Source organism: Gopherus flavomarginatus, chromosome 13 (assembly GCF_025201925.1).
Source record: "Gopherus flavomarginatus isolate rGopFla2 chromosome 13, rGopFla2.mat.asm, whole genome shotgun sequence".
Lineage (NCBI taxonomy): Eukaryota > Metazoa > Chordata > Testudines > Testudinidae > Gopherus > Gopherus flavomarginatus.
In genome coordinates this window covers 13,578,676-13,602,406 of record NC_066629.1, presented here as the reverse complement: position 1 = coordinate 13,602,406, position 23,731 = coordinate 13,578,676, and the positions used below count along the sequence as shown (strand labels likewise).

Below are 23,731 nucleotides of genomic sequence, written 5' to 3'. Positions count from 1 at the left end.
TGTGAGCATTTATGGCCCACCATACAATCTCCATACCTAGATGTGGCCCTCGGGCCAAAAAGTTTGCCCACCCCTGGTCTAGGAGCTCAACTTATTTAGCTTAACAAAGAGAAGCTTAAGGGGTGACTTGATCATAGTCTGTAAGTACCTATGTGGGGAACAAATATTTAATAATAGGCTCTTCAGTCTAACAGAGAAAGGTTTAACACGATCCAATGGCGAAGTTGAAGCTAGACAAATTCAGACCGGAAATAAGGTGTAAATATTCAAGAGTGAGAGTGATCAACCATTGGGACACTTTACCATAATACCCATCCCCATGACGGGGTGACCTAGCCCACAACACACAACTTCTGTAGCCATGTCTGTCATCCTCCTCCTACAGCTTTTTAAAGGCTTGCAAAAATGTCCGTCTCATTCAATCCCAGTCTAATGTGACTAGTTTAAAACTCCAGCTGATGCAAACAGGCACATGCAGGGAACAAGACTGGTTAAACTCTATATAGATCCCCTAAGTATAGGTTTTGATCTGGGAGAATGCAGCTATCTGAGATGCACCCACCTTAACTCCCTTTCAATATCTGCTGCTGTCAGGCTCAGGCTGACCCCTCCCCCAGCCCCTCTTCATCTGCACACACAATTCTTGCAGCTGCATTTGCCAACAATTTGCAATTGCAGGGTGTTAAATATTAGTCTGCCAGCTGCTTTCCACAGTCCAATTAAAACTTGCTGAGCAAAGTTAAGTGCAGCAGAAAATTCTTCATTTAAGACTCCTGGCTTTTCTGCTGGAAGATTAACAGGTTCTTGAGTCACTCTGTAGTATGTCCTGACAGAATCGGTGAGATCAGATGAGATAATGGCACGGGTTATTTCACAGATAGCAATCAGCTACAACAGTTGCACATGCACCCCCCCCCCAACACACACCAATAACATAAAGCCAGAGACATCATTAGACTGAGCTGTATAGAACAGGGCAATGCAACGTGATCTGAATCCCTGAGCGTGGTGGAATCCATTTCAAAAGGGAGAGACCCAATAAAGAAGACCAATTTCCACTCCAAACCATTAAATACACCATGCTGTGAAAGTAATAATAATAATATCCCATCCAGCCATTAAAAGAATGTTGCTTTTAATGGGCTCTAATGAGGATATCAATTTAACAGAGCTGGATGGAAGATGAAGGGGTATAATAACAGCAAGGCAGATTAATCAGCTTGCGCTGGGGTGAATTTCACCCCTGAAGACAGAGCGTACTCCAGCCTGTCTGCATCCCTTCAGCATGCACAGCCTGGTTCTCCACTGCCTTACACTCTGAGAGATGGATTTTCCACTTGGCTACATTCACTTTCCACTGAACTTAAATTGGCTGGAGATCCCCCTGGGGAATTGTCTCTATATAGGTATTAAGCTGCTGGAGGCAGCATAACTGCCTCCTACACCAGCTCCTTTACTGGGATAAGCAGGAGGAGGGGGCATGCCAGTAGACAAACTGGGACCAAGATGGGAGGGGACAAGGGGAAGCCAAACTCTAGTGTACTTGAGTCTCAACTGGATCCCTTATGGAGCTGACATCAGCAGTGGAATTTAGAGTGGTCGTCCTGCTGCTCTAATGTCTGCCAGGACCAAGGGACCACACCTGGCTACTTGCAGCCACCACTGGCCTCTCAGATGTAGTGGGGCCTGTGTCATCATTTAAGTCCATCTAGCTATCAAGCTACCTGCTCAGGTACACTCATAGACTTTAAGATCAGAAGGGACCATTATGATAATCTCGTCTGACCTCCCTTTTCATTCTGTCCACCTAGCTAGGTACTTTGTGTGGCCCTCATTGTGATACCTGTGCAAAGGAGATGTGAAATGCTGCCCAGTTACAAGGGGAATGTTGTATATCGCTGCTCAGCACTGGTGTTGGTGGCTTTGCATGGCAGTGCAGAGGCAAGCCCTAGGAGCTGAAGTGGGTGGATACATAGTGCATAAGGCTCTTGAAGGGCTCTCTGCAATGGGAGGGGATGTCCAATCCCCTTGTGCAGAGTTAGGACTTCGATGGTGCATGAGCTTTGTGTTTCCCAGTCAGTTTCATGTGCATGGGAGTGTGTGCTGCAGCTCGTGTGTTAGTGACAGGTATAGCTAAAGTAGCGTGAATGTTTCCATTTTAACCCCTTGTTTTCAATCGTTCGCAACATTCCAAACCTTTCATCTCCCAGGCTGACGCTTTCCAGGTACCGTCTCTGCCTGGTTTCCCTCCCACCCCTCCGGCAGTTTTGAGCAAAAAATGTCTGGCTCTTTTTGAATGAGAGGACAGAAGAAAACATTCCCAGTCCCCATTATAGAAACTAAAAACTGCTTGGATCACTTTATTAAAATAGCTTCAGCATCAAAATGGCTGGGGTCTGAGAATTGAAATTTGGCTTCGAAATAGCCCGCATTGAAGAAGAGTGTTGCTGGGAAAATTGGGTTTGATTTGAGTGAGTTGGAGAGTTTGGATATCAAATTTCATATACAGGTGGTAACTATGGGCCTGATTCTCAGTTACAGCAAGGCTCTTTTACAAACACCCCAGCAGTCTAAAGGAGCCTTAATGTGGGTGACCCTTCCTTCCTGAGCCTTTGGACTGCCACAACAGTGTAAAGGGGTCTTAGTGCAACTGAGAAGCAGTCTGCAGTCTGTAGCCCTGTCCATGCATGCATGGTACAATGAGCTAGGCAGCATCTCCTGCCCCACTCTGAGCTCCATCCCGCAAGGTGCTGAGTACTCTGCCCTGAAGCACCTAAGTTAGTCCCATGGATTGTGATGAGTTCAGGGTCTGTGCACCCTACCCCTGGAAGAACTGAGTCTTTGCTGTCTAATATAATGAGCATTAACTTGTGCCGCTGAAAAAATTGTGCACCCGCTGCAGAAAGTTTTCAGCATGCTGACAAGCAGAAGTTCTTGTGTTCACTGTGCACCTTGTGTGAGATTCTGTGCTGCGCCTGTTTTCCCTGGGGCAAGGGAGGGCTAAGGTGACTTGACACACCCTCCCAAGCCTGGGCTGCTCTGAGGGCTGGGAGGCCCTCTGGCATATCCTAAAACAGCTCTGGGAGCCTGTCTGCATTGCCACAACCTGCCTAGATTGCCCTGTCCGTACTGCCCAGAATCCATACAGTGTGCTGCAGACCCACCCACAACACATTCTCCCATCCCTAGCCCTACCTCCAGCATGTCCCCTCCACATGGGCTTGCAAGGGGTTCCTCCAGTCAAAGAGCAATCTGATGATGGTCTTTCACAGTGCTTGCACTGGAGGAATACTCCCCTGGCCAGTTATGGGGCTTTTAGGGCCCCTTTATGCTACTCCAGCTCTTTTTCATAGAATCATAGGTCATCTAGTCCAACCCCCTACTCAAAGCAGGACCAATTCCCAACTAAATCATCCCAGCCAGGGCTTTGTCAAACCTGACCTTAAAAACGTCTAAGGAAAGAGATTCCACCACCTCCCTAGGTAACCCATTCCAGTGCTTCACCACCGTCCTAGTGAAAAAGTTTTTTTCCTAATATCCAGCCTAAACCTCCCCCACTGCAACTTGAGACCATTGCTCCTTGTTCTGTCATCAGGTACCACTGAACAGTCTAGATCCATCCTCTTTGGAACTCCCTTTCAGGAAGTCGAAAGCAGCTATCAAATCCCTCCTTATTCTTTTCTTCTGCAGACTAAACAATCCCAGTTCCCTCAGCCTCTCCTCATAAGTCATGTGCTCCCGCCTCTAATCATTTTTGTTGCCCTCCGCTGGACTTTTTCCAATTTTTCCACATCCTCCTTGTAGTGTGGGGCCCAAAATAGATGTAAAGGATCCCAGAGGGGAGGATCTCCCTGTACTATCCCGAGATGTCTAGAGAAATAAACCCATCTTATAGAACTGTTTTAACCTAGACAATTCCGTTAAGAAACTACATTAAAAGAATTTCACAGTTGCTGAATATGAGAGCTAAGCACTTAAAAGTCAGAAGATGCCAACATTATCTATTCCTTGCACCCTCCCCCCACTCTGCCGCATTGTGTGTATGCCATTATGTTACTATCTGTTTGCACGGCCCCATCATCTTCTCAGATAGTACCATATAATAGCAGTGGAGCTGGCTGGAGAGTTCCCGATGGAATGCTTTTCCTTTGGAATCATTTCTCGGTAATGTCAATTTTGACAACATTTTGTTGGGGGCGGGGGGAATGGAGCATTTTGATTTCCAGTTTAAAAATGACTTTTCGTTTCCATTTTTTTATTTTTTATAATCCTAGAAATGTAGGACTGGAAGGGACCTTGACAGGTGTGAGGCAGAACTAAGTATTATCCAGACCATCCATGACAGGTGTTTGTCTAACCTGCTCTTTAAAAGCTCCAATGACAGAGATTCCGCAATCTCCCTAGGCAATTTATTCCATTGCTTAGCTACCCTGACATGTAAGAAGTTTTTCCTAATGTCCAACCTAAATCGCCCTTGGTGCAATTTAAGCCCATTACTACTACTCAGCGATTAAGGAGAACAATTTATCGCCCTCCTCTTTATAACAGTCTTTTTGGTACTTGAAGACTATTCCCATATCCCCCCTTCAGTCTTCTCTTCACCAGACTAAACACATCCAATTTTCTTTCCTTGTAGGTCATGTTTTCTAGACCTTTAATCATTTTTGTTGCTCTCCTCAGATCTTTCTTGAATTGGTCCACATATTTCCCAAAGTGTGGTGCCCAGAACTGGACACAGTACTCCAGATGAGGCCTTATCAGTGCTAAGTAGAGTGGAAGAATTGCGTCTCGTATCTTGCTTACAACACTTCTGCTAATACATCCCAGAATGATGATTGCTTTTTTTGCAGAAGTATTACATTATTGACTCGTATTTAGTTTGTGATCCACTGTGACCCCCACATCCCTTTCTGCAGTACTCCTTCCTAGAAAGTCACTTCCCATTGTGTATTTGTTTAGTACTTTGCATTTGTCCTTATTGAATTTCATCCTATTTACTTCAAATCATTTCTCCAGTTTGTCAAGATCATTTCAAATTCTAATCCTGTCCTCCTAAGCACTTGCAGCCCGTCCCATCTTGGTATCATCTGCAAACTTTACTCTCTAAATATGCTCTATGGCATTATCCAAATCATTTATGAAGATTTTGAATAACACCAAACCCGGGACGGATCCTGCAGGGCCACACTCAGTATACCCTTCCAGCTTGATTGTGAGCCACTGATAACTGCACTCTGAGTATGCTTTTCCAACCAGTTGTGCACCCACCTTATAGTAGGTTCATCTAGGCTATATTTCTGTAGTTTGTTTATAAAAAGGTCATGTGAGACAGTATCAAAAGCCTTATTCAAGTCAAGAGAGATCACATGTACTGCTTCCCTCTATCCACCAGGCTTGTTACCTTGTCAAAGAAGGATATTAGGTTGATTTGACATGGTTTGTTCTTGACAGATCCATGTTGACAGTTACTTACCTTATTTTCTTGTAGGTGCTTACATCTTGATTGTTTGATTATTTGCTCCCTTATCTTTCCAGGTACCAAAGTTAAGTTGACTGGTCTATAATTCCCTGGATTGTCCTTATTCCCCTTTTTATAGATAGGTGCTATATTATCTCTTTTATCTGTCCTCTGGGATCTCTCCTGTCCTCCATAAGTTCACAAAGATAATCACTCATGGCTCAGAAATCTTTTCAGCCAAGTCTTCAAGTATTCTAGGACTTATTTCATCAGGCTTTACTGACCTGAAGACATCTAACTTGTCTAAGAAATTCTTAACTTGTTCTTTTCCTAATTTAGCCTCAGATCCTATCCCATTTACAGTGATATTCATTCACTGTGTTTGTCATCCGTTCACTGCTATTTTTGTGTATGCGTGTGAAAACTGAAACAAAACAAACATTTAACAGTTTGACCATTGCTGTGTTTTCTGTTGTTGTCTTTCCCTTCTCGTTGAGCAGTTGGCCTACCCCGTCCTTGGTCTTCCTCTTGCTTGTCATGTATTTGTAAAATGTTTTCTTGTTACTCTTTATATCCCTAGCTAGTTTAATATCATTATTTGCCTTTGCATTTCTAATTTTGTCCCTACCTGTTTCCATTAATTTTTTTTAATATTCATCCTTCATAATTCAACCTAGTTTCCACTTTTTGTATGACTCTCTTTTGAGTTTCACATCATTGAAGATCTCCCGATTAAGCCAGGATGGTCTCTTACCATACTTCATCTCTTTCCTATGCATTGGGATATTTGCTGTTGTGCCCTTAATAATGTTTCTGTAAAAAACGCCAACTCACCTGAATTCTTTTTTCCCTTAGACTTGCTTCCCACGGGATCTTACCTACCAGTTTTGAGTGTTCTAAAGTCTGCCTTCTTGAAGTTTGTTGTCTTTATTCAGCTGTCTTCCCTCCTATCTTTCCTTAGAATAATGAACTCTATCATTTTGTGATCACGTTCACCCAAGCTGCCTTCCACCTTCAGATTTTCAACCAGTTCCTCCCTATGTGTCAGAATCAAGTCTAGAACAGCCTCTTCCCTAGTCACTTTCTCCACCTTCTGTAATAAAAAATTATCTCCAATGCATTGCAAGAACTTGTTGGATAATCTGAGCCCTGCTATATATTTTCCCAACAGGTGTCTGGGTAGTTGAAATCCTCCATCATCATCAAGTCTTGTGCTTTGGATGATTTTGTTAGTTATTTTAAAAACGGCCTCATCCATCTCTTCTTCCTGGTTAGGTGGTCTAAGTAGACCCAACCGTGACATTACCCTTATTTTTTGCCCCTTTTATCTTTACCCTAAGACTCTCAAGAAGTATGCCTCTATCTTGACCAAAGTGTATACATCTTTGCTACCCAACACAATACCTCTTCCCTATTTCCCTGCCTGTGCATCCTGGAAGCACAAGTTGTAGCCTTCTATAGCAATATTCCAGTCATGTGAATTATCCCACCAAGTCTCTGTGATGCCAATTATGTCGTAATTGTGGTTATTCACTAGAATTTCTAGTTCTTCCTGTGTCTTCCCCATGCTTCTTGCATTAGTGTACAGACATCTACAATGTACGTTAGATTTCCCTTCTATAGTTCCTCCTTGCTCCTTTGTCCCTGCTGTGATTGTCCATGTTCCCCCAGATTCTGACCCTTCACCCAGGTCTCCATGTTTTGGACTTACCTGTGAGCTTGTGTCTCCTGCCCCTGTTGAACCTAGTTTAAGGCTGTCCTCACGAAGTTAGCCAGTCTGTATCTAAAGATACTCTTCTTCTTCCTTGCTAGGTGGTCCCTATCTCTGCTCAGCAGTCCCTCTCGGAACAGCATCCCATGCCTAAGAAAGCCAAAGCCCTCCTGGTGACACCATCTACGCAGCCACTAATATATTAAAAAAAAAAGACAAAATTTGGAACAAAACCTTTTGATTACTGTGAAATGATTATTTTTCCCCCTGAAATTTTGGTTCATGGCACAGTTTGTATTTGTTTTGTTTTCATTCCAGTTTTGGAACAGGAAAAAAATCCAAAATCTTGGAATTTCCCACAACGTGGAAAATCCAGTGTCCACTTTGCTTTAAATATCTGACTATTGTTCACCACATTTGCATGCACAGAGGAGACCAAGGAGAAAGAATATAGCCAGGTCATGGTAGCTGGAGAAGACAGAAGGCAGAAAGATTGGAGTCACTGGTCCGTGTCTTACTCTTAAAGAGGTTAGTTTAGGCATCCAAGAAGAGGTCTGCATAGATCTGCCCCCTTATTTGCATAATAGGCAGGGCTAACTCAGTAGAAGCCACTAGTCACAGATTGGTGGATGGCTACTCCCATAAGAATTGCTTTAAAAATTGGCATTTTCAGAGCATTAAAAGGTAAACACTCCATGGGTGGAGATGCTAAGAATCTGGCTGCCCCACACCTAAGCAGGGGGGGGAAGGTTGGTGCTGCTCCTAGTGCTGGAACATTGCCCAGTGACCCTGCAAAAGCCTGTGTGGGAACCCCCACGGGGTTGGGGGGAGAAGGAGCAGCCGTGTCCCTCCTTCCCCCAAACATGCCATCAGCATTAATGCCCTGGGTTTCTCCTCTGCCTGGTAGAATCCCCCCACCAGCACCACCACCGGTGGGCAGGGAGCAATGCCCTAACATCACAGCTTCACCATGAGAGCACAGCTCTTTCTGAAGCTAGACAGAGCAAGGAGTCAGCGTGGGGGCTCAGAGCCTCCTTGCTGATGGCCAAGACCCCGCAAGCACTACTCTCTGCTGCACGCCCTCTTCAGAGCGGATTTGGCCAATACATCCACAGAGCTGCAGATCCACAGCCCTATGGTCCCCTGTCCCATCCCTAATCCTAACTGCTCAATGCATGCTATGGCCAGGGGAGGACACATCTTCATAGCACACAGCACTTTGAAACTCCTGAGCTCCCTCCTCATAGACCGTCATTCCACTGAAAACCAGGTCTTCCATGGCCCTTATGTCACCCAGAGAATTTGGCCTGGCATCTGCGTAGTCCAGTTTCTACTGCACATGCTATGCCGAATGTTAGCTTTGATATAGCTGCACAGTAGTTACTGTCCCGGATTGAAAGATATTTCCTTTAACAATAAGCACTCCAAGGAATGAGTCCATCCCATGAACCAACAGCCCAATAAATCACTTAACAGCAAGTCAACTTCTTATTTTTTTCACTTAACAGAGCATCAACAATGTTCTCACACCCATAGGAGGCAAGATTGTAGAAATTTTGGTGGTGCCCAGAACCCGCCCCCCCAACTCTGCCCCCTCAAACTCTGCCTCAACTTGCCTAAGGCCCTGGGTGAGGTTTCAGGGGGGAGGTCTGGGGTGCAGGTCCTGGGCTGGGGATTAGGGTGCAGGAGGGGTGCAGGCTTTGGGAAGGAGTTTGGGTGCTGGATGCAGGCTCCGTGCTGGGGCATGGGGTGGGTGTGCAGGAGGAGGTGAGGGTTGCAGGCTTTGGGATGGAGTTTGGGTGCAGGCTCTGGGCTGGTGGTGGGGGTGTAGGAAGGGGTGAGGGATGCAGGCTCTGGGAGGGAGTTTGGGTGCTGGGTGCAGGCTCTGGGCTAGGGCAGGGGGTGGGTGTGCAAGAAGGGATAAGGGTGCAGGCTTTGGGATGGAGTTTGGGTGCAGGCTCGGTTGGGGGTGGGTGTGTAGGAAGGAGGAGGTGGTGCATGCTGAGGCAGAGAATCAGGCTGCAGGGGAATGAGGGTTGGGGCTGAGGATGAGGGGTTCATGATGCGGGGGGGTCAGAGCTGGGGCAGAGGCTCAGGGTGCAGGGGGATGAGGGCTCTGGCTGAGGATGAAGATTAGGGTGCAGAGGGATGAGGGCTCTGGCTGGGGATGAGGATCAGGGTGCGGGGACATGAGAGCTCTGGCTGGGGATGAGGATTAGGGTGCAGAGGGATGAGGGCTCTGGCTGGGGATGAGGATCAGGGTGCGGGGACATGAGAGCTCTGGCTGGGGATGAGGATTAGGGTGCAGAGGGATGAGGACTGTGGCTGGGGATGAGGGCTCTGGCTGGGGCAGAGGATCAAGGTGCAGGGGGATGAGGGTTGGGGCTGAGGATGAGGGTTTGGGGCATTGAAGAGGCTCAGGGCTAGGGCAGAAGAGCAGGGTAAAGGCAGCCTGCCTTGCCATTAGCGGATGGCAGGTGCTAGGACCCTGGGGCAGCAGACAGCAGCTCTGCCAGGAGCCGATCTGCGAGCAGGCAAGGACGTGGTGGAGGGGGGACGCAGGGGGAGGGGTGGAAGGCGGAGGCCGGGACCCGCTCCAGGCAGGGACGCAGTGGGGCGGGGTGGTGGGGAGAGACCTGCGGGGGCCGGGGCCGGGACTCAATCCAGGCAGGGTCAGGGGAGAGACCCAGCTCCAAATATTGCTGGAGCAGGGCCCCCAGCCCTGAATATTCCTGGAGCCCGGGCACCTTGAGCCCATATAACCCGCCACCTATGCTCACACCATAACAAGCCTGCTCTCCCCGTGCAGCGATTGGGGGGGGGGGAGGGAGGCTAGGCTGTCTGATGGGAGAGAAAGTTTGCTTTAAATACAACACATATGGATTCAGGATCTGCCTTCCAAATAAAATAGCTGAGTCATAAACCCCCTCCCCCCTTCCAAAAAACCAACCCAAAGCCCCACCAGGGTTTATAATGGAAACACTAAGTGACTCCAGCTGGAACATCTGTTCAATGTGATTTCCGTTCCACCAGCCACATCAAAGCCACATTAAAACTCCTGTGAGTTATGCGCTGAACATCACAAGTGGGATTAAAATCATGTTGAATAGTTTGATATGCCATAAACTATTTATACTGCCAGAGCCCAGTGGCTGTATTGAAATTCACATCCTGCGTGCCAGAATGGAGACGGGCTGGCTTGCTGCTTCACCAGACCCGTTTGTGGAAGCTCAGCGCCTCCCCATACCAGGTGGTTGCTCATTTTGATGCCTTTTTTAATGGGCCTAGAGGATTGTGCTTTTCTTTAAGTGAGATGGAGGTAAAGAAATGAGAATTCAGGGGAAGTCAGTGATAGCAAGGTCAGGGGGTGCGGGATTTTAACCTATGTAACAACAGCCCCTGCTACCACCATATCTGAGGACTTCAGACCATATTTATACTCTCAATGTGCCGGGGAGGCAGGGCAGGGCTGGGCTGGGCTATGTTCCCCATTGTACAGAGCGGGAACTGATGCACAGAAAGACTAAGTGACTTGGGCAAGGCTCACAGACATTAAAGCAAAGAATTGAACTTAAATCTTCTGAGTCCCAAGCTGTCACCTGGGCTGCCAGACCATTCTTCCTCTCTAGGCGAGAGTGGGCGGAAATGAGAATTGGTCCTGGGGTGAGCAGAGGCTCTAGGTGGCCATGAGGGTGGAGGGGATTAAAGTAACTATGAGCCATCTTTCATGCAGGGATCAGTAAGTATTTCTTGGACATTAGTGTGAGCTCTCCCCGCGCCTTTGCCTCCAAACTGTTCCCAGTTCGCTGTGTCTCTAACTAGATCACTGCTTTCCACATGTAAGCCATAGCATTGCAGGACGTAACAGCGAGTGGCTACTGAAGAGGCCGTGCATCTCCCATTTGTCATGGTGGTTTCTCCCCTAGATGGGCAGAAGGTGCTGTCTTGCTGCTCTTCCTCCCCCTCCACTCAGTGCAAGTGTTAGAATCAGCACTTTTTCAAACGATGCTGCCAAACCTGCGGCCATGGGGCCCCCTTGAAGAGGGCCTTACCCTCCGCAAGACAGCTCAAGATGTCAGTGCTGCAGTAGGGTGGAACAGGAGCTGCTCCAGGCTCTCTGGTGAAACCATCCATCCCAAAGGGAATCATGACGGCTTCCTTTGTTCCTCAGCCTACACTGGGGCACCACACAGATTGCTTCTTCCTACTGATTAACAGGGAACCTCCATCCACGCTCCTTAAACGCATGCATCACTGACAACTTACACACACACACACCTCTCTCTCCCTCCCCTGCCCCCCACTCACTGGCATGGCTGTTTAGAGCAAGGAGATCACACACACACACACTCCCCACCCACTGGCATGGCTGTTTAGAGCAAGGAGGTCACACACCAAACTTCTGCTGCAGGTGGATGGTGGGCCAGTTGCATGGCACTTCAGAGGATTCCAGCTTTGGTCAGACACTGATACCCTTCTGTTTCACAGCACCTTACAAAGTACTAGTCAACATGAGCAAGGGCATGAGAGTCTGCCCCTCTGCTTGCACTTGCCCGGCTCCTTGGGTTCCTGGAGGCAGCACATATTTTCTTTTCCCCTGCTTCCAGCTCCAAGCATTCCCTGCCTGTGTAAGCTTTGATTCTCCCCCCAAAGCAGAGTAATGGAGTCAGTGGAGATCCAGCAAGGTTCTTAAGCATGGATCTAAGGGTCTGCCTTCACTGCAGCGTTAACTCAGGTGATCAGCACCTAGGCTAGCCTAGCCTGAATGTGAGCAACATCCTGCACCACCCTACCCTGCATGACTGCCTCTTCATTGGTGCTGCTCTTCCCCCATGTGGGATGCTAGGACTTCTGGTGCTTCTTAGAGTTGCCCTCAGCTGAGCAGCTCAGTTTCTTTTCCAAAGAATTTGTGAGAGAACGTGTCTGTCCTCTCGATCACAAGGGGAGAATTGGAGGACTACTGGCATGCAAGGCAGAGCTTTGGAGCTGTGCTCCGGCTCCACTCCAGCTCCAGGCAAAAACCTGCGAGAGCTGCTCCATGGTCCAGCTCCGGGCTCTGCTCCAAAGCCCTGATGCAAGGGATGTAGCCTGTGTCCTCACTATTAGCCTTAAAGGAAGCAGCATCTGGGCTGTAGCCTGTACCCCAGCTGGCCTGAGTTTAAAGCACCACCGAACACCAGAGAGAGGGTTCGGTGTGCAGACAAGAAGGGGATTAGGGACAATGCCCTTGCTAACTCTGCAGTAAAACATACCCCCACATCACTGAAGCCAATGAGGTACTCAGGGGCTCAAGATAGGCATTTGCCTTGCTGAATTGGGACCTAGGCCAGTAGTATTGATCCTGTTCATACCAAATAATGTTTGGCAAATGAGACTATGCAATATGCGTGTGTGTGCACGCATGTGGGTATACACTCCTCCCAGTTGGCTGCCAGCGGGGCAAGTCAATTCAATCATTTGAATTAATTACAAGCAGCTAGGAAGGAATTATAATTGTAACCGAGTGGCATTACATTATGATGAGTTATCATTTATGTAAATATCTTTTAAAAAATATTTGCAGGTGTCTCCCTTTGTTATGGGGAATCTCTGGAACGTTACCAGAGCATTAGACAACACAATCCCATTTGTGACAGGAAAGATCAAAGACTTTTTAATTGATTTTCTCCTTTTTATATACATTTTTTTAAGTGCAGAAGGGAGCCCTGCTCCTTTTAATACAAAGAGGCTCCTCTATAAATCCTAAACACAGCTACTAAACGATCAAACAATGGGGAAGCTACTAAAGAGAAGTGTGATTCATACTTAACAAAGGAAAGTGATTAGCTGTTGTTGCATAACAATGGGGAAGTGTCAGGGCACCTGCAAATGAATTAGGAGTGGGCTATATATCTCTGGGCTGTTGTGTTAGCACATCTCATTTATATTCCCAAGTGCACTGCCTTTATTGTCATTTGAATTGCACATTTTTAAATGAGATTAGGGTAAATTGAAAATACCTGTAATTTCCCGTCATAATTTCCCATCAAGAAGGCAGGTGGCTGCGCTCACAACAAAGCAGGGAGCTGGCAGTGTAAATTCGCCCACCGAATGAGATGGGAGCCTGGTGAAGGAGAAGGTAGCTCAGTATCCTGCTTTGCTGTCCAGATATTTATTCTTCTGTCTTACTCTCGTCTGTCCCTCTGAGACGGTCACATCTCTGCATGACCTCTCAACTGCTATGAATCCTGCCAAGCTCACTCACGGGGGCTAACACTCCACTCCCTTGTTTTGCTCCTCAGTGAGCTCAGCCCAGTGGGGTAACACAGACAGGACATCTGCCTACCAAGGTGAGCTCCGCACTGCTCTGACTCGCTTGGTATGCCCTAAGAAACTACCTGGGAGGGCCTGGAGCAACACCTGGCTTATTTTGGACCCAATCCTGAAGGCACCGAGGTCCAGCAATGCCTGTTTTTGCAGGAGAGCTTTCTTCCTCGCCAGCCTCTTCTCTGGCCTTCTGCCCACTATGGGTGCACTAGCCTTCGCTGCAGCTCTTATCACTTGAAAGTGCTGTCGGATGGGAGCTCAGTGGCTTAGGTGAAATGGGTTGTTCTCGTAATACCGCCCTCCTGCCTAGGTCATTGGCAGCAGGAATTGGATCTGGGATCTCTGGTTGTAAGACCGTAACCCTCTGTTGTCTAAGCTAGTAGCTCATGGCCTGCTCAGTGTGACCCAGCCACCACTAGGAGACAGCACCACCCCAAGCGGAGCATGGAGAGTGGAATCTCTGGTGTTCTGTAGCCTGGGGTCACACAGGAACTCACATTAAGATGATCTGAATGGCCCCTTCTAGCCTCATAATCTATGAATATCCCTGGGGAGGTCCTCCCAGCTTGGGGACAAGGCAAGACCGTACGGTGGGGTGGGGTGGGGGTGAAACATGCTCATTCTGTACCTTTGTGTGGGTAGATAGAGGTATGACTACTAAGGTACAATCTAGATTACGGAGCAGCTGCGTCACCCCTGTCCTGCAACCTTGGGTGCCTTTCAATGCCTTGTTGAAGTAGCTCCCACCTGGGCCGCTCACAAACAGCCTCCCAGCATGCAAACCCTATCCTGAGTGTCTGGGTGTAACTGCAGCCTGCCGGCCACGCTTGGGTAACACTCTAGCTGTCACCAGCCTTGGTTACGCTGCAGAGTGACCCCAACACACCCCCAGTCCCAGGTTTCCCCCCAGCACTGTATGCCCTGTGCTGCCCAGCCCTCTCCTGGACAGTATAAAATATTTTAAGTTCATTATTCCTTTATGGGAACAATAAGTCAGCTCATTAATTCAAATAGTTATTCAGACACTTCAATTTATACACACTGGATTAGATAAAACAGTAAAACAAGTTTATTAACTACAAAGAAAGACATCTTAAATTAATACAAGTAATGGGGCATAACAGTCAGAAATGTTCACAAGAAAAATAAAGATAAGACGTTTACTGATATCTAGCTTAACAAACTGTATCAGATTCAAGCAAAGTTCCTCATCGCATGCTTTCAGCCATCTTCTGGCCAAACCCCGTAGGGCAGGATCCCTCCCCCAGAGTCCAACGCTTGTTTCCTTTTTCTCTTTAGGTGCAGTGAATGTGATAGGCAGAGAGAAAGGGGTGTTTTGGGGTGCCAGTCCCACTGCTGAGAAGCATTTACACCTGGGAGCAAGGCAACAGGCAGTCTGTGTGGACAGGAACTCCATGCTGTTTCTTTGCTAAAATGTAAATGTTTTGCCTTGCCTCCTCTTCTGCCAAAAAATAGCCACCTAGCAGATAATGACTCATTAGCCTTGTTTATACCTGGCTGAGGCATCAGCTTGCCCTCCGTCTCTGAGGAATTGGTTTGGCCACTCCCCAGACTTCTCTGGAAAACATACTTTTAGTTGTGATCTCAGTTTATTTTTATAAATTCACACACAATACAGCTACATGCATTTTGCCATGACATTGCTGATCAGCAAATTATGAGTTTTTAAATACCACCTCACAAGGCATACCTTGGATAAATATTATTACAATAGTGTCTTTTAGGGCGTGAACACGGGAATAGTCTATCGCAGGAGGATATCGTTCTTCAAGGCTGCTAACCTTCCAACACCATTAAGTTCACTGAAAAAGCTAAATTTAAAGAGAGAGGCTAGGGGAGGCAGCTTGTTGGATCCTTAGAGATGTCTCATTCTTCATCTCCAAATTTCTGATGGGAACACGAAGCTGGGGAACACCTGTCTTGCATTATCTGACATCAGCAGGAAGCTTCCATGGTGGAATACAGGGCCTCAATATCCGTCTCACCGCCATCTATTCTGTGCTGTGTGGTTCAGCTAGCCCATCTCTATCACAAGAGATGTGCACTCGGGTTATTGCACATATGAGAAATGCCCATAACTCAGCATCTCTGTAGATGCAGGAGCCTGTTCATTCACAAAATGGAGGGGAACTGGCTACTCTGGGAGTTTTTCAATGAATCACTTTACCACTGCTACACTCAGCCCACAGGATCACCGCACCTTCCTGCCCCCTCCAACGTACCTCTGCCAGACTGGCATCCCTGGGAATGCAGAGCTGGTGCAGTGTCAATCACAGGTTCCCCCTGCCAATGTTCCTCATGAAAGTCCCACGGATATCTAACAGGGAAAGGGTGAGCTCAGGTTCCAGGCACATTCAGGTCTCTCTGCTTAGCCACACCCTCTCATGTGCTCTGTGTAGATCTGAGCAGCACAGGGGAAGCTTACAGGTGAAATGGTGGCCTCATTAAAGTCCCTCCTGTTGCGTGCAATAGGGCCAGGATTTCACCCGTGTGTGTTGTGAATAAAAAAAGTGCTGTAGCTCCAGTGCTATCTAGAGGCCCTTTCACCAGCACTGTATTCTTTCACATGCACACATGCAAATCTCCTGCGAACAGATCGTAAATCCTTCATGTCAGTGGCACTGGTCTGATTCACACCGGCCCGTGCTTTTCAGTTACCTCTTTTTTTGGTGACTCAAATGCGGCCTGATTTGTTTACAGGATAAAAGTCATAGATTATTAGGGTTGGAAGGGACCTCAAGAGATCATCTAGTCGAACCCCCTGCTCAAAGCAGGACCAATCCCCAAATGGCCCCCTCAAGGATTGAACTCAAACCACTGAGCTATCCCTCCCCCCAAGTCCCAGGTATTCTCATTAATTTCCCATGAGAGTTGCTCTCATCTTCTGTTTTCCTCAGCAAAAGGTGCAAGAGGCCTAGTTTCTGTGCAGCAGGTACAATTCCAAATGGCAGCACACACCAATATCAGCACAGATGCCTGGTGCCGAACACACCATGCAAATCAGCCCCATTCTGCAGCACTGTGAAGGGGTTTTGTATTTTCCTCTTTGCAAGCGAGGCAGGTATCTCATGAACAAATGACACCCCATTCGATGACAATCTGGGCAGCTCTGAGCAATGAGACTCTGTTCCCACCTCCTGGAGAGCTGCCACTTCTTTGGGGACTGATGCCCCGACCACCACCACTAGCTCTGCCCGCTCTGCTGATTAACATTAATGAGAGGCGGCTGTCGAGGTTGTCACCAAACAGACTCTGCCTGCATCCGTCCAGTGGAGTTCTGAACTGTTCTCTCTCTTTCTCTCTCAGCCCCATTTGGAAGAAGTACAACAGAAGGAGGCTAGAGAGAGCTAGTGAAACATGAGCTAAGGGGACAGCAAACAGAGTGGATGTGCTAGCCACCTGGATCGTAATACCTTTGTGATACAGTCAGGACCGGACCACTGGACATCCTTGGGAGGGAGGATGGACTTGCGGTTCATAGATACGTGGATGTGCAGAGTTTAAAGCCAAAAGGGACCATCAGATCCTCCTGTCTATCACCGGCAATAGAATTTCACGCACTTACTCCTGTACCGAGCCCCATTTCTTGTGTTTGGATAAAGCTTCTTCTAGGAAGGCCTCCAGGCTTGATTTGAAAACAACAAGAGATCGGGAATCCTCCATTTCCCTTTGTGAATTGTTCAAATGGTTAAATCACCATCACAGATTTGTGCCTAATGTCCAGTTTGGCTAAGCCAATGGGCCTGCAGCCAGGAGACTGGCATTCTATTCCTGGCTTTTCAATTGACCATCATGCAAGAAGCGGCAGGGTCATGGCTTGAGCCATATGGAAGGATCTTTTGGGGAATCTAGACTCCTCTGGCCCTTGTGTGTGGGAGCACAAAGAAGGCAATGGTGTCTATCCCCCTCTACAAGGGGAAAGCTCCTTACGCCCTGCATATCCCTACAGGGTGAGGAGCAATCCAGGCTTTACTGTCTCCATGCCTGGGATGAAATGTGGGGTTAGTACCCGCACCTCCCTCCATACAATGCGCTAGCTGTGCTCATCTGCATCAGCGGGCTGCTAGGCGGGAACAGTTAAGAAGCTCCTTGGATGGAAGCTGCATCATTGCAATTTGTTCCCATCAGCATTCAAAGGAAGCCAGTTTCCTAGGTTCAGAAGAATTCAATGAACTGCTCTTCCCTTTGTTACTTAGCATGTCCTGCTGCCTGGTTCCAGTGTGATCTGCGAAGGCCAGGACCTTGCCATCTGGGTGACTAAAGCTAGGCTCCTAAATCTCCAGATTTAGGCATCTAAAATAAAAGCGACCTTATTACCCAGGGTGCTGAGTGTTCCCATGTCCCCACTCAAGTCAACAGGAGCTGTGGGAGCTCTGAAACTCATCTCACTTTTAGGTGCCACCCTGGTGAATAATGGCGCCATGAATGCTGGTGTAACCCACTGGTGAGTATGTGTTGCAGGTCCTTCTCTGTGTTAATCTACTGACAATACTAGTCTGTTACAGCCCCAGCTGTGGAGCCTTGGCTCAAGCTGCAGCAGCTCATGCTTTCAGCTCTGAAAGTCCCCTCTTCAAGCCCCAGTCTGTCGGCCAGGAAGGCAGCCATCTCACTGAATGAGATCGGTCTGAAGGCTGAGACCATGGCTGAGAGAGACCGCAGCTGGGGTTCTCAAAGCTGCATAGGGGATTTCAGCACCCAGTTCCCATTAATTTGAATAGGATCTTGGCATCCAAATCCCACAGGCAGTTTTGAGAATCCCAGCTGTGGTGTGTCTCAGCCATGCCTTCAGACCAAAGGTGGCCTCCCCTTGGGCAGCATCACTGATATTTCCCCGCACAAGCATGGGTGCAACCTTAGAGCTCCTGCATTGGTCTCCAGCAGGGCAGTGGGAGAATCCTCTGCTTTTAGCAGTAGGTCCTATAGGAAAATACTCTGCTAGTAGAGGATGAGGAATCTACACATGGTGGTAATCGTCAGCTGACTTCCCCTCTGTGATAGCAGCACATGAAGTTGGCTTGCAGAAGGCTGATTTCTAACCCCAGTGGAGGCTCCAAAGCATACACAAGAACTGACTTCCTGGCCATGCCTATCCCAACATCCAGATCTATCCCGGATGGATGCCCCACTGCAGACCTGCCTCTTCACAAAGGCAGCTGTACCTTCATAAGGCTGATTGAACCTCTCCCTTACTGAGCTCTGAGTCATGAGCTCCTTTTGTATTTCTGGGTGACGCTTTTGTACTTAGATCACAGTATAAGGAATCCATGTTCTATAAACAGCACTACACAAATCCTGGACCAAGGCCAAGTATCAGTCTAAAGAAAGGTCTGTGACACCAGTTAGGACTTGGCAGGGATGATTAGGCTGATGAAAGAGAATAAATACCACTTTCAAGGTAATAGATGCACAAAAAATCATCATTACAGAGTGCAATGTGAGACAGGAACATTTCAAAGCAAGACAGTTTATTCCCTTAAATGGGAGTCACAAGCCTTCCTTTATTTTTTGATGTGAAATGTCATGTCTGAGCTTGTATGTGCATTAAATCGTGGTAGATTTAAGAACTCCCAGCCAGCATGGGAATATTAGCAAGTACCATGCAGGTAGGAATGTATTGGGCACAGCTGGCCTGGAAAGTGCTTCTGGATCCTTTGGGAAGAAAGGCACTAAAGAAATGCAAAGTGATGTCACTGTTAGAGGAGGCCCATCTAACTAATAGGATGGTGGTTCTTCTATTCTAATCTAAATAGGTTCTTATCTTATGCTAATTACTGCAGCATCTGAGGCCCAGATCCTCAAAGATATTTAGGTGCCCAACTCCCATGGAACTCAGTGACAGTTAGGCACCTAAATACCATTGCCTATCTGGGCCTGAGTGCCTACCAGTAGTGAAATAAGTGAGGTGCCCACATGTGTGTCATGTGTTTGTCATCTTCTCCCTAGAGGGAGAAGCGTGTGCAGGGGAGTGCTTTGTTTTGGAGGGGAGGGATATATAGCTGTTGCTCTACACTGACATTGGAGAATTGCAGGTCAAAGAAATGTGCTTTTCCCTTGGATGGAAGGTGGGAAGCTTTGTGATGGGCCTTAGTGAGTTCATTCCAAAAGTCATGGGCCAACCCCCAAGTGCACTCTGTCTCACAGAGCTTTACCTTTCTTCTGCCAACAAAGGCTTGAAATTCCCTCCTGTCCAACAGTGAAGGCCCTCAAGATAGAGGGGCTCAGGTCAGTAGTGATCACTTTCTGTTGTTACTTTCCATCTGCTCTTGGGTGGCTTGGTCACCTCCATCCCATTGCCAGTGAACAAGTGTGTGGATTACAAGATCACCGTCCCCACTGGCACTCACTGGTTCTTCTGCTGGCCTTGACACAGAGAGGCTGAGATCTGAATGAGCCTTGGAAACAGAATTCCCCTAGAGCTAATTCTCCCAGGGCAAGGGCGGGGCTCATTAGTGAGACAATGAAGGGAGAGCTGGCCAGCTGCTGAAGTGTGCAGAGCACGTGTGAGGTATAACCAGAGGCCTTCAGTCTTGAGGGCTCTAATCCTGGGAATGATAGTGGCAGCAGGATGGTCCCAGTCAGCCCCAGGCCTCCTGAGTTCTGTGCCCACCTCTGTGGGTACTTGCCCAAGTCACATTTCCAATACTGTGGCTGAGTTTCCCTGCGTGTAAAATGGGGATAATGACGCTTGCCTCCCAGCAGGATCCTGACGTGCTCCAAGGTTATGGGCTGTAAAAGTCCTGAGCCATTGGCTTTAGAAATGAAAGCAAGCTAGTGAGTCCCCCTGCTGGACCCTTAACTGATTTTTGGTACAGTGCACAAGTTATTAATATGAACAATGTGAGAGCAGGGGGTCTTGCCCCAGGCCATTAAACAGACCACTGAAAGTCTCCTTGGAAAAGTCCCCACCGCACCTGGCTTAGATGGACCCTGCTGAAACCTCAGGGCTGATTTGCAGAGGTGCAGAACTCCAAGTAAAACCGATGAGAGCAGCAGTTGCACAACACCTCTGTAAATCAGTCGCCCACCCCTGAGGCCTTGGATAGAGCGGAGTGCCGGCGAACAGGAGCGAACAGTCCGTTTGGTGTGGTGTGGTAATGGGCAAACATGTAAGCAGCAAATCAGCATGTGGACTCTGGGCCATCTGGAATGCATCCTGGCTGCTTGTTGCCTTGGTTCTGTTATAGCAAGAGCACAAGTCCAGTAAGGGTTTGATGTCTACAATAACATCTCCTCCTCCAGGTGGCCCCCGAAGGCACAGAGGTGGGAATGGGGAGAGGGTCAGGAGGGTATCATGCATACAGCACAGCTCAGCAGCTCTGGAGGAGCAACACATTCTCAGCACACGTTGCACAAGTCTGGCTTGCTGCCTTGTGGGTGGGTGTGTATGTTTCCTTGTGGGTGTCTATGCACAGTGTGCCTAGGAGTGAATATTGTGTGGCTGTATGCTAGGGTGTAGCACATGTCTTTGTGTGGGCCCCTGTGTATACATGCACATATTGTTTGCTTGTGTATGAGAGAGAGAGAGAGAGGTGTGTATGCTAGTTTTTGTGCATGTCTGTGTGAGCTGTGATGTGTGCATATCTGTGTGTGTGTCTATGTGTGTGTGTGTGTGTGTGCATTAAGATAATCGCTGTGCCGTGTCATTTAGCATTGGATGGTTCTAGTTTCTTCTCTGTCTTTCAGCTCTTTATCTTGAGTTGTCTCCAACTGGGATGATCCCTGATTTATTAGCCATCGAAGCCAGAGGTCAGCCCCGTCTGCTAATGCCTCTGCCCCAGTGTTTGGCCAGATAACAGGGAGGAGAAAAGAGGAAGGGAGAGGAGAGAGGGCAAGAGAAGAATGTCAGGCCTGAACTGGACTTTCCAGTGAGCACCATGCCTCACCTCCTGTGGGAGTGTAAACGGTGATGAGCTACTGAGTGATCCCTGAGTGCAGCAAATAGATAGATTGGTGATGTAGTCTGAGTACTGTATGTAAGAGGCCTAGCTGTTTGGGGTTCTTTTGCTAATAGCCTCCTTACAGAAGAGAGAGAAATGGAGGAAATGTTTAGGGGTGATACTGCCAAGAGCTGACCTGTTTTGTTAGAATCCCTGGGGTACATTGTCTTCAGCCAGAATTAGGAGGAGAAGGCCAATCACAGGCAAGCAGCTGCTGACGGGTGTGTTCCCAAAGCCAGGGCCGCAGTGTGATCCAGTGGCTAAGCGGGGTGTTGCCGAGACCTGGGTTCTGTTTGCTGTTCCGCTATGTGACTTTGGATAAGTTATTCCCTGCTCTGTTCTGTTTCCATTCCCTGTCTCATCTATTTAGACTAAGCACTTTAGGGTAAGAACTGTCTTGAACAGTTTATTTGTACAGCCCCTTGCACAATGGGGCTTGAGCTCCTGCTGTTATACAAATAATACTGCAATATAAATAATGAGGAGGGCAGAGTGTGCTTGTGAAGTAACCCCAATGCTGCAAATGCCCTCTGTGCTGCCTTTCACACCATCCTCACTGAACTCACCACATGCCCCAGTGTTTGCTGGCACTTGCTCCATCCAAAGCATCCTCTTCAGCCCATCACTGAGCTGATCACCAGAAGAGCAGACTTTGAACCTGGTCAAGGCCCCTTAATCCTTCTATCTCTTGGAGGAAAGAAAGAAGCCTCATGAGCCACACTGTGGGTGGAAAGGTCCTGCATCGATTTGGGTGAGAGACCCTGAGACTCTTGTGGCAAATAAGTGGCCGAGTTGGGAGCAGAGCCCGTGAGCCCCAACTCCCCAATCTCTGCTGTGTCCCAAAGAGCACATGGCTTCACCAAGTGCTCTGGGGACTCTGGACTTCCGGCCCGAAAGAGTTAAATCAATCACTTGGGTCACATACGTGGCAGTTAGCATTCACCCACTGCAGCAGAAGGCATGGTCGGAGCTGAGTGATGTCCATTCTGCGGCAGTGAAATGCACTTATCCATGTGACTACTGATGGATTGTCGATATCTCCTTGCAGACCCACCTCTCGTCAACTTGTCCGTAGAGCCCCAGCCAGTGCTTGAGGACAACACAGTGAAGTTTCACTGCTCTGCCAAGGCTAACCCAGCGGCAACCCAGTACAGGTAAGATTGCCCGCAAGGAGCTGGCCTCTGTTCATTATGGAGTATGTTTAACACTGCCCCCTACTAGAGTTGTGCTCATGTTGATGTGCTCTACTGGCTGGCCATATGGAGCTGCCTCCCTGTGCACAGCCAGTGGTTTTGGAGCTGTTGTGTATTGCTGTGTTTATTACCATGGGTGGCTATAGACTGGCACTTGCTCTTGTGGATTGGATAAGATGGGCTTTGCCCCAGCTACACTGACCATGCGATGTATTAGCTAGGGTATAGAGCTAGCACTGCTCCCTCCTGGACCAGAATGGACCTGCTCCTGCATACCCAGCCCCTCTCTGCTGCAGCCAGAGACCAGTGCTGCCTGGTGCTCCAGCCACAGTCTCTCCCATTGATAGTGATGTTGTATGTTAATGGACTCCATCTCTGCACACACCAAACTCCTTGGTCAGAGATTCACTGGCACTTTAGAGGGGATTAGAGCCCTGGCAGCATGGTAGCATAACCATATGTTTGGGGGCATAACTATCAAAACACACACTGAATGAACAGTCTATTATGGGAGAATTTGGGGGTTGTTTGTTTTTTACATAGTCTTTGCGAAAGATACAACTTCATTAGCATCTCTGGGCTTCTATTGCACTCTTGATACCCATGGCAGAGGCTGTTTAATCAGAACAGTATAAGACAAAATGCAGGATCATTGGAGGCCACATAGTGTTAAGTGATGGTTCTCAACCAGGGATACGTGTACCCCTGGGCGTACACAGAGAGGTCTTCTAGGGACTACATCAGCTCATCTAAATATTTGCCTAGTTTTACAACAGGCTACATAAAAAGAACTAGCGAAGAAAGTACAAACTAAAATTTCATATAGACAATGACTTGTTTATACCACTGTATATACCATACACTGAACTGTAAGTACAATATTGATATTCCAATCAATTTATTTTATAATTATATGGTAAAAATGTGAAAGGAAGCAATTTTTCAGTAACACTGTGGCTGTGACACTTTTTTGTATTTTTATGTCTGATTTTTATAAGCAAATAGTTTTTGTTTGGTGAAACTTGGAGGTACACAAGACAAATCAGCCTCCTGAAAGGAGTACAGTCATCTGGAAAGGTTGAGGGCCACTGGCGTAAATTAGGGG

The 23,731-nt window shown here is 47.8% G+C and overlaps 1 protein-coding gene across 2 annotated transcripts in view; it reads left to right on the top strand.

Annotated features, from left to right (window-relative positions):
- KIRREL3 (kirre like nephrin family adhesion molecule 3) overlaps positions 1–23,731 on the top strand; it is a 737,495-nt gene that overhangs the window by 559,959 nt on the left and 153,805 nt on the right. For both annotated transcript variants that reach the window (XM_050921587.1, XM_050921586.1), the window contains exon 7: positions 22,482–22,587. In XM_050921587.1, the coding sequence (XP_050777544.1) occupies positions 22,482–22,587 (106 nt within the window). The remainder of the gene's footprint in view (positions 1–22,481; positions 22,588–23,731) is intronic.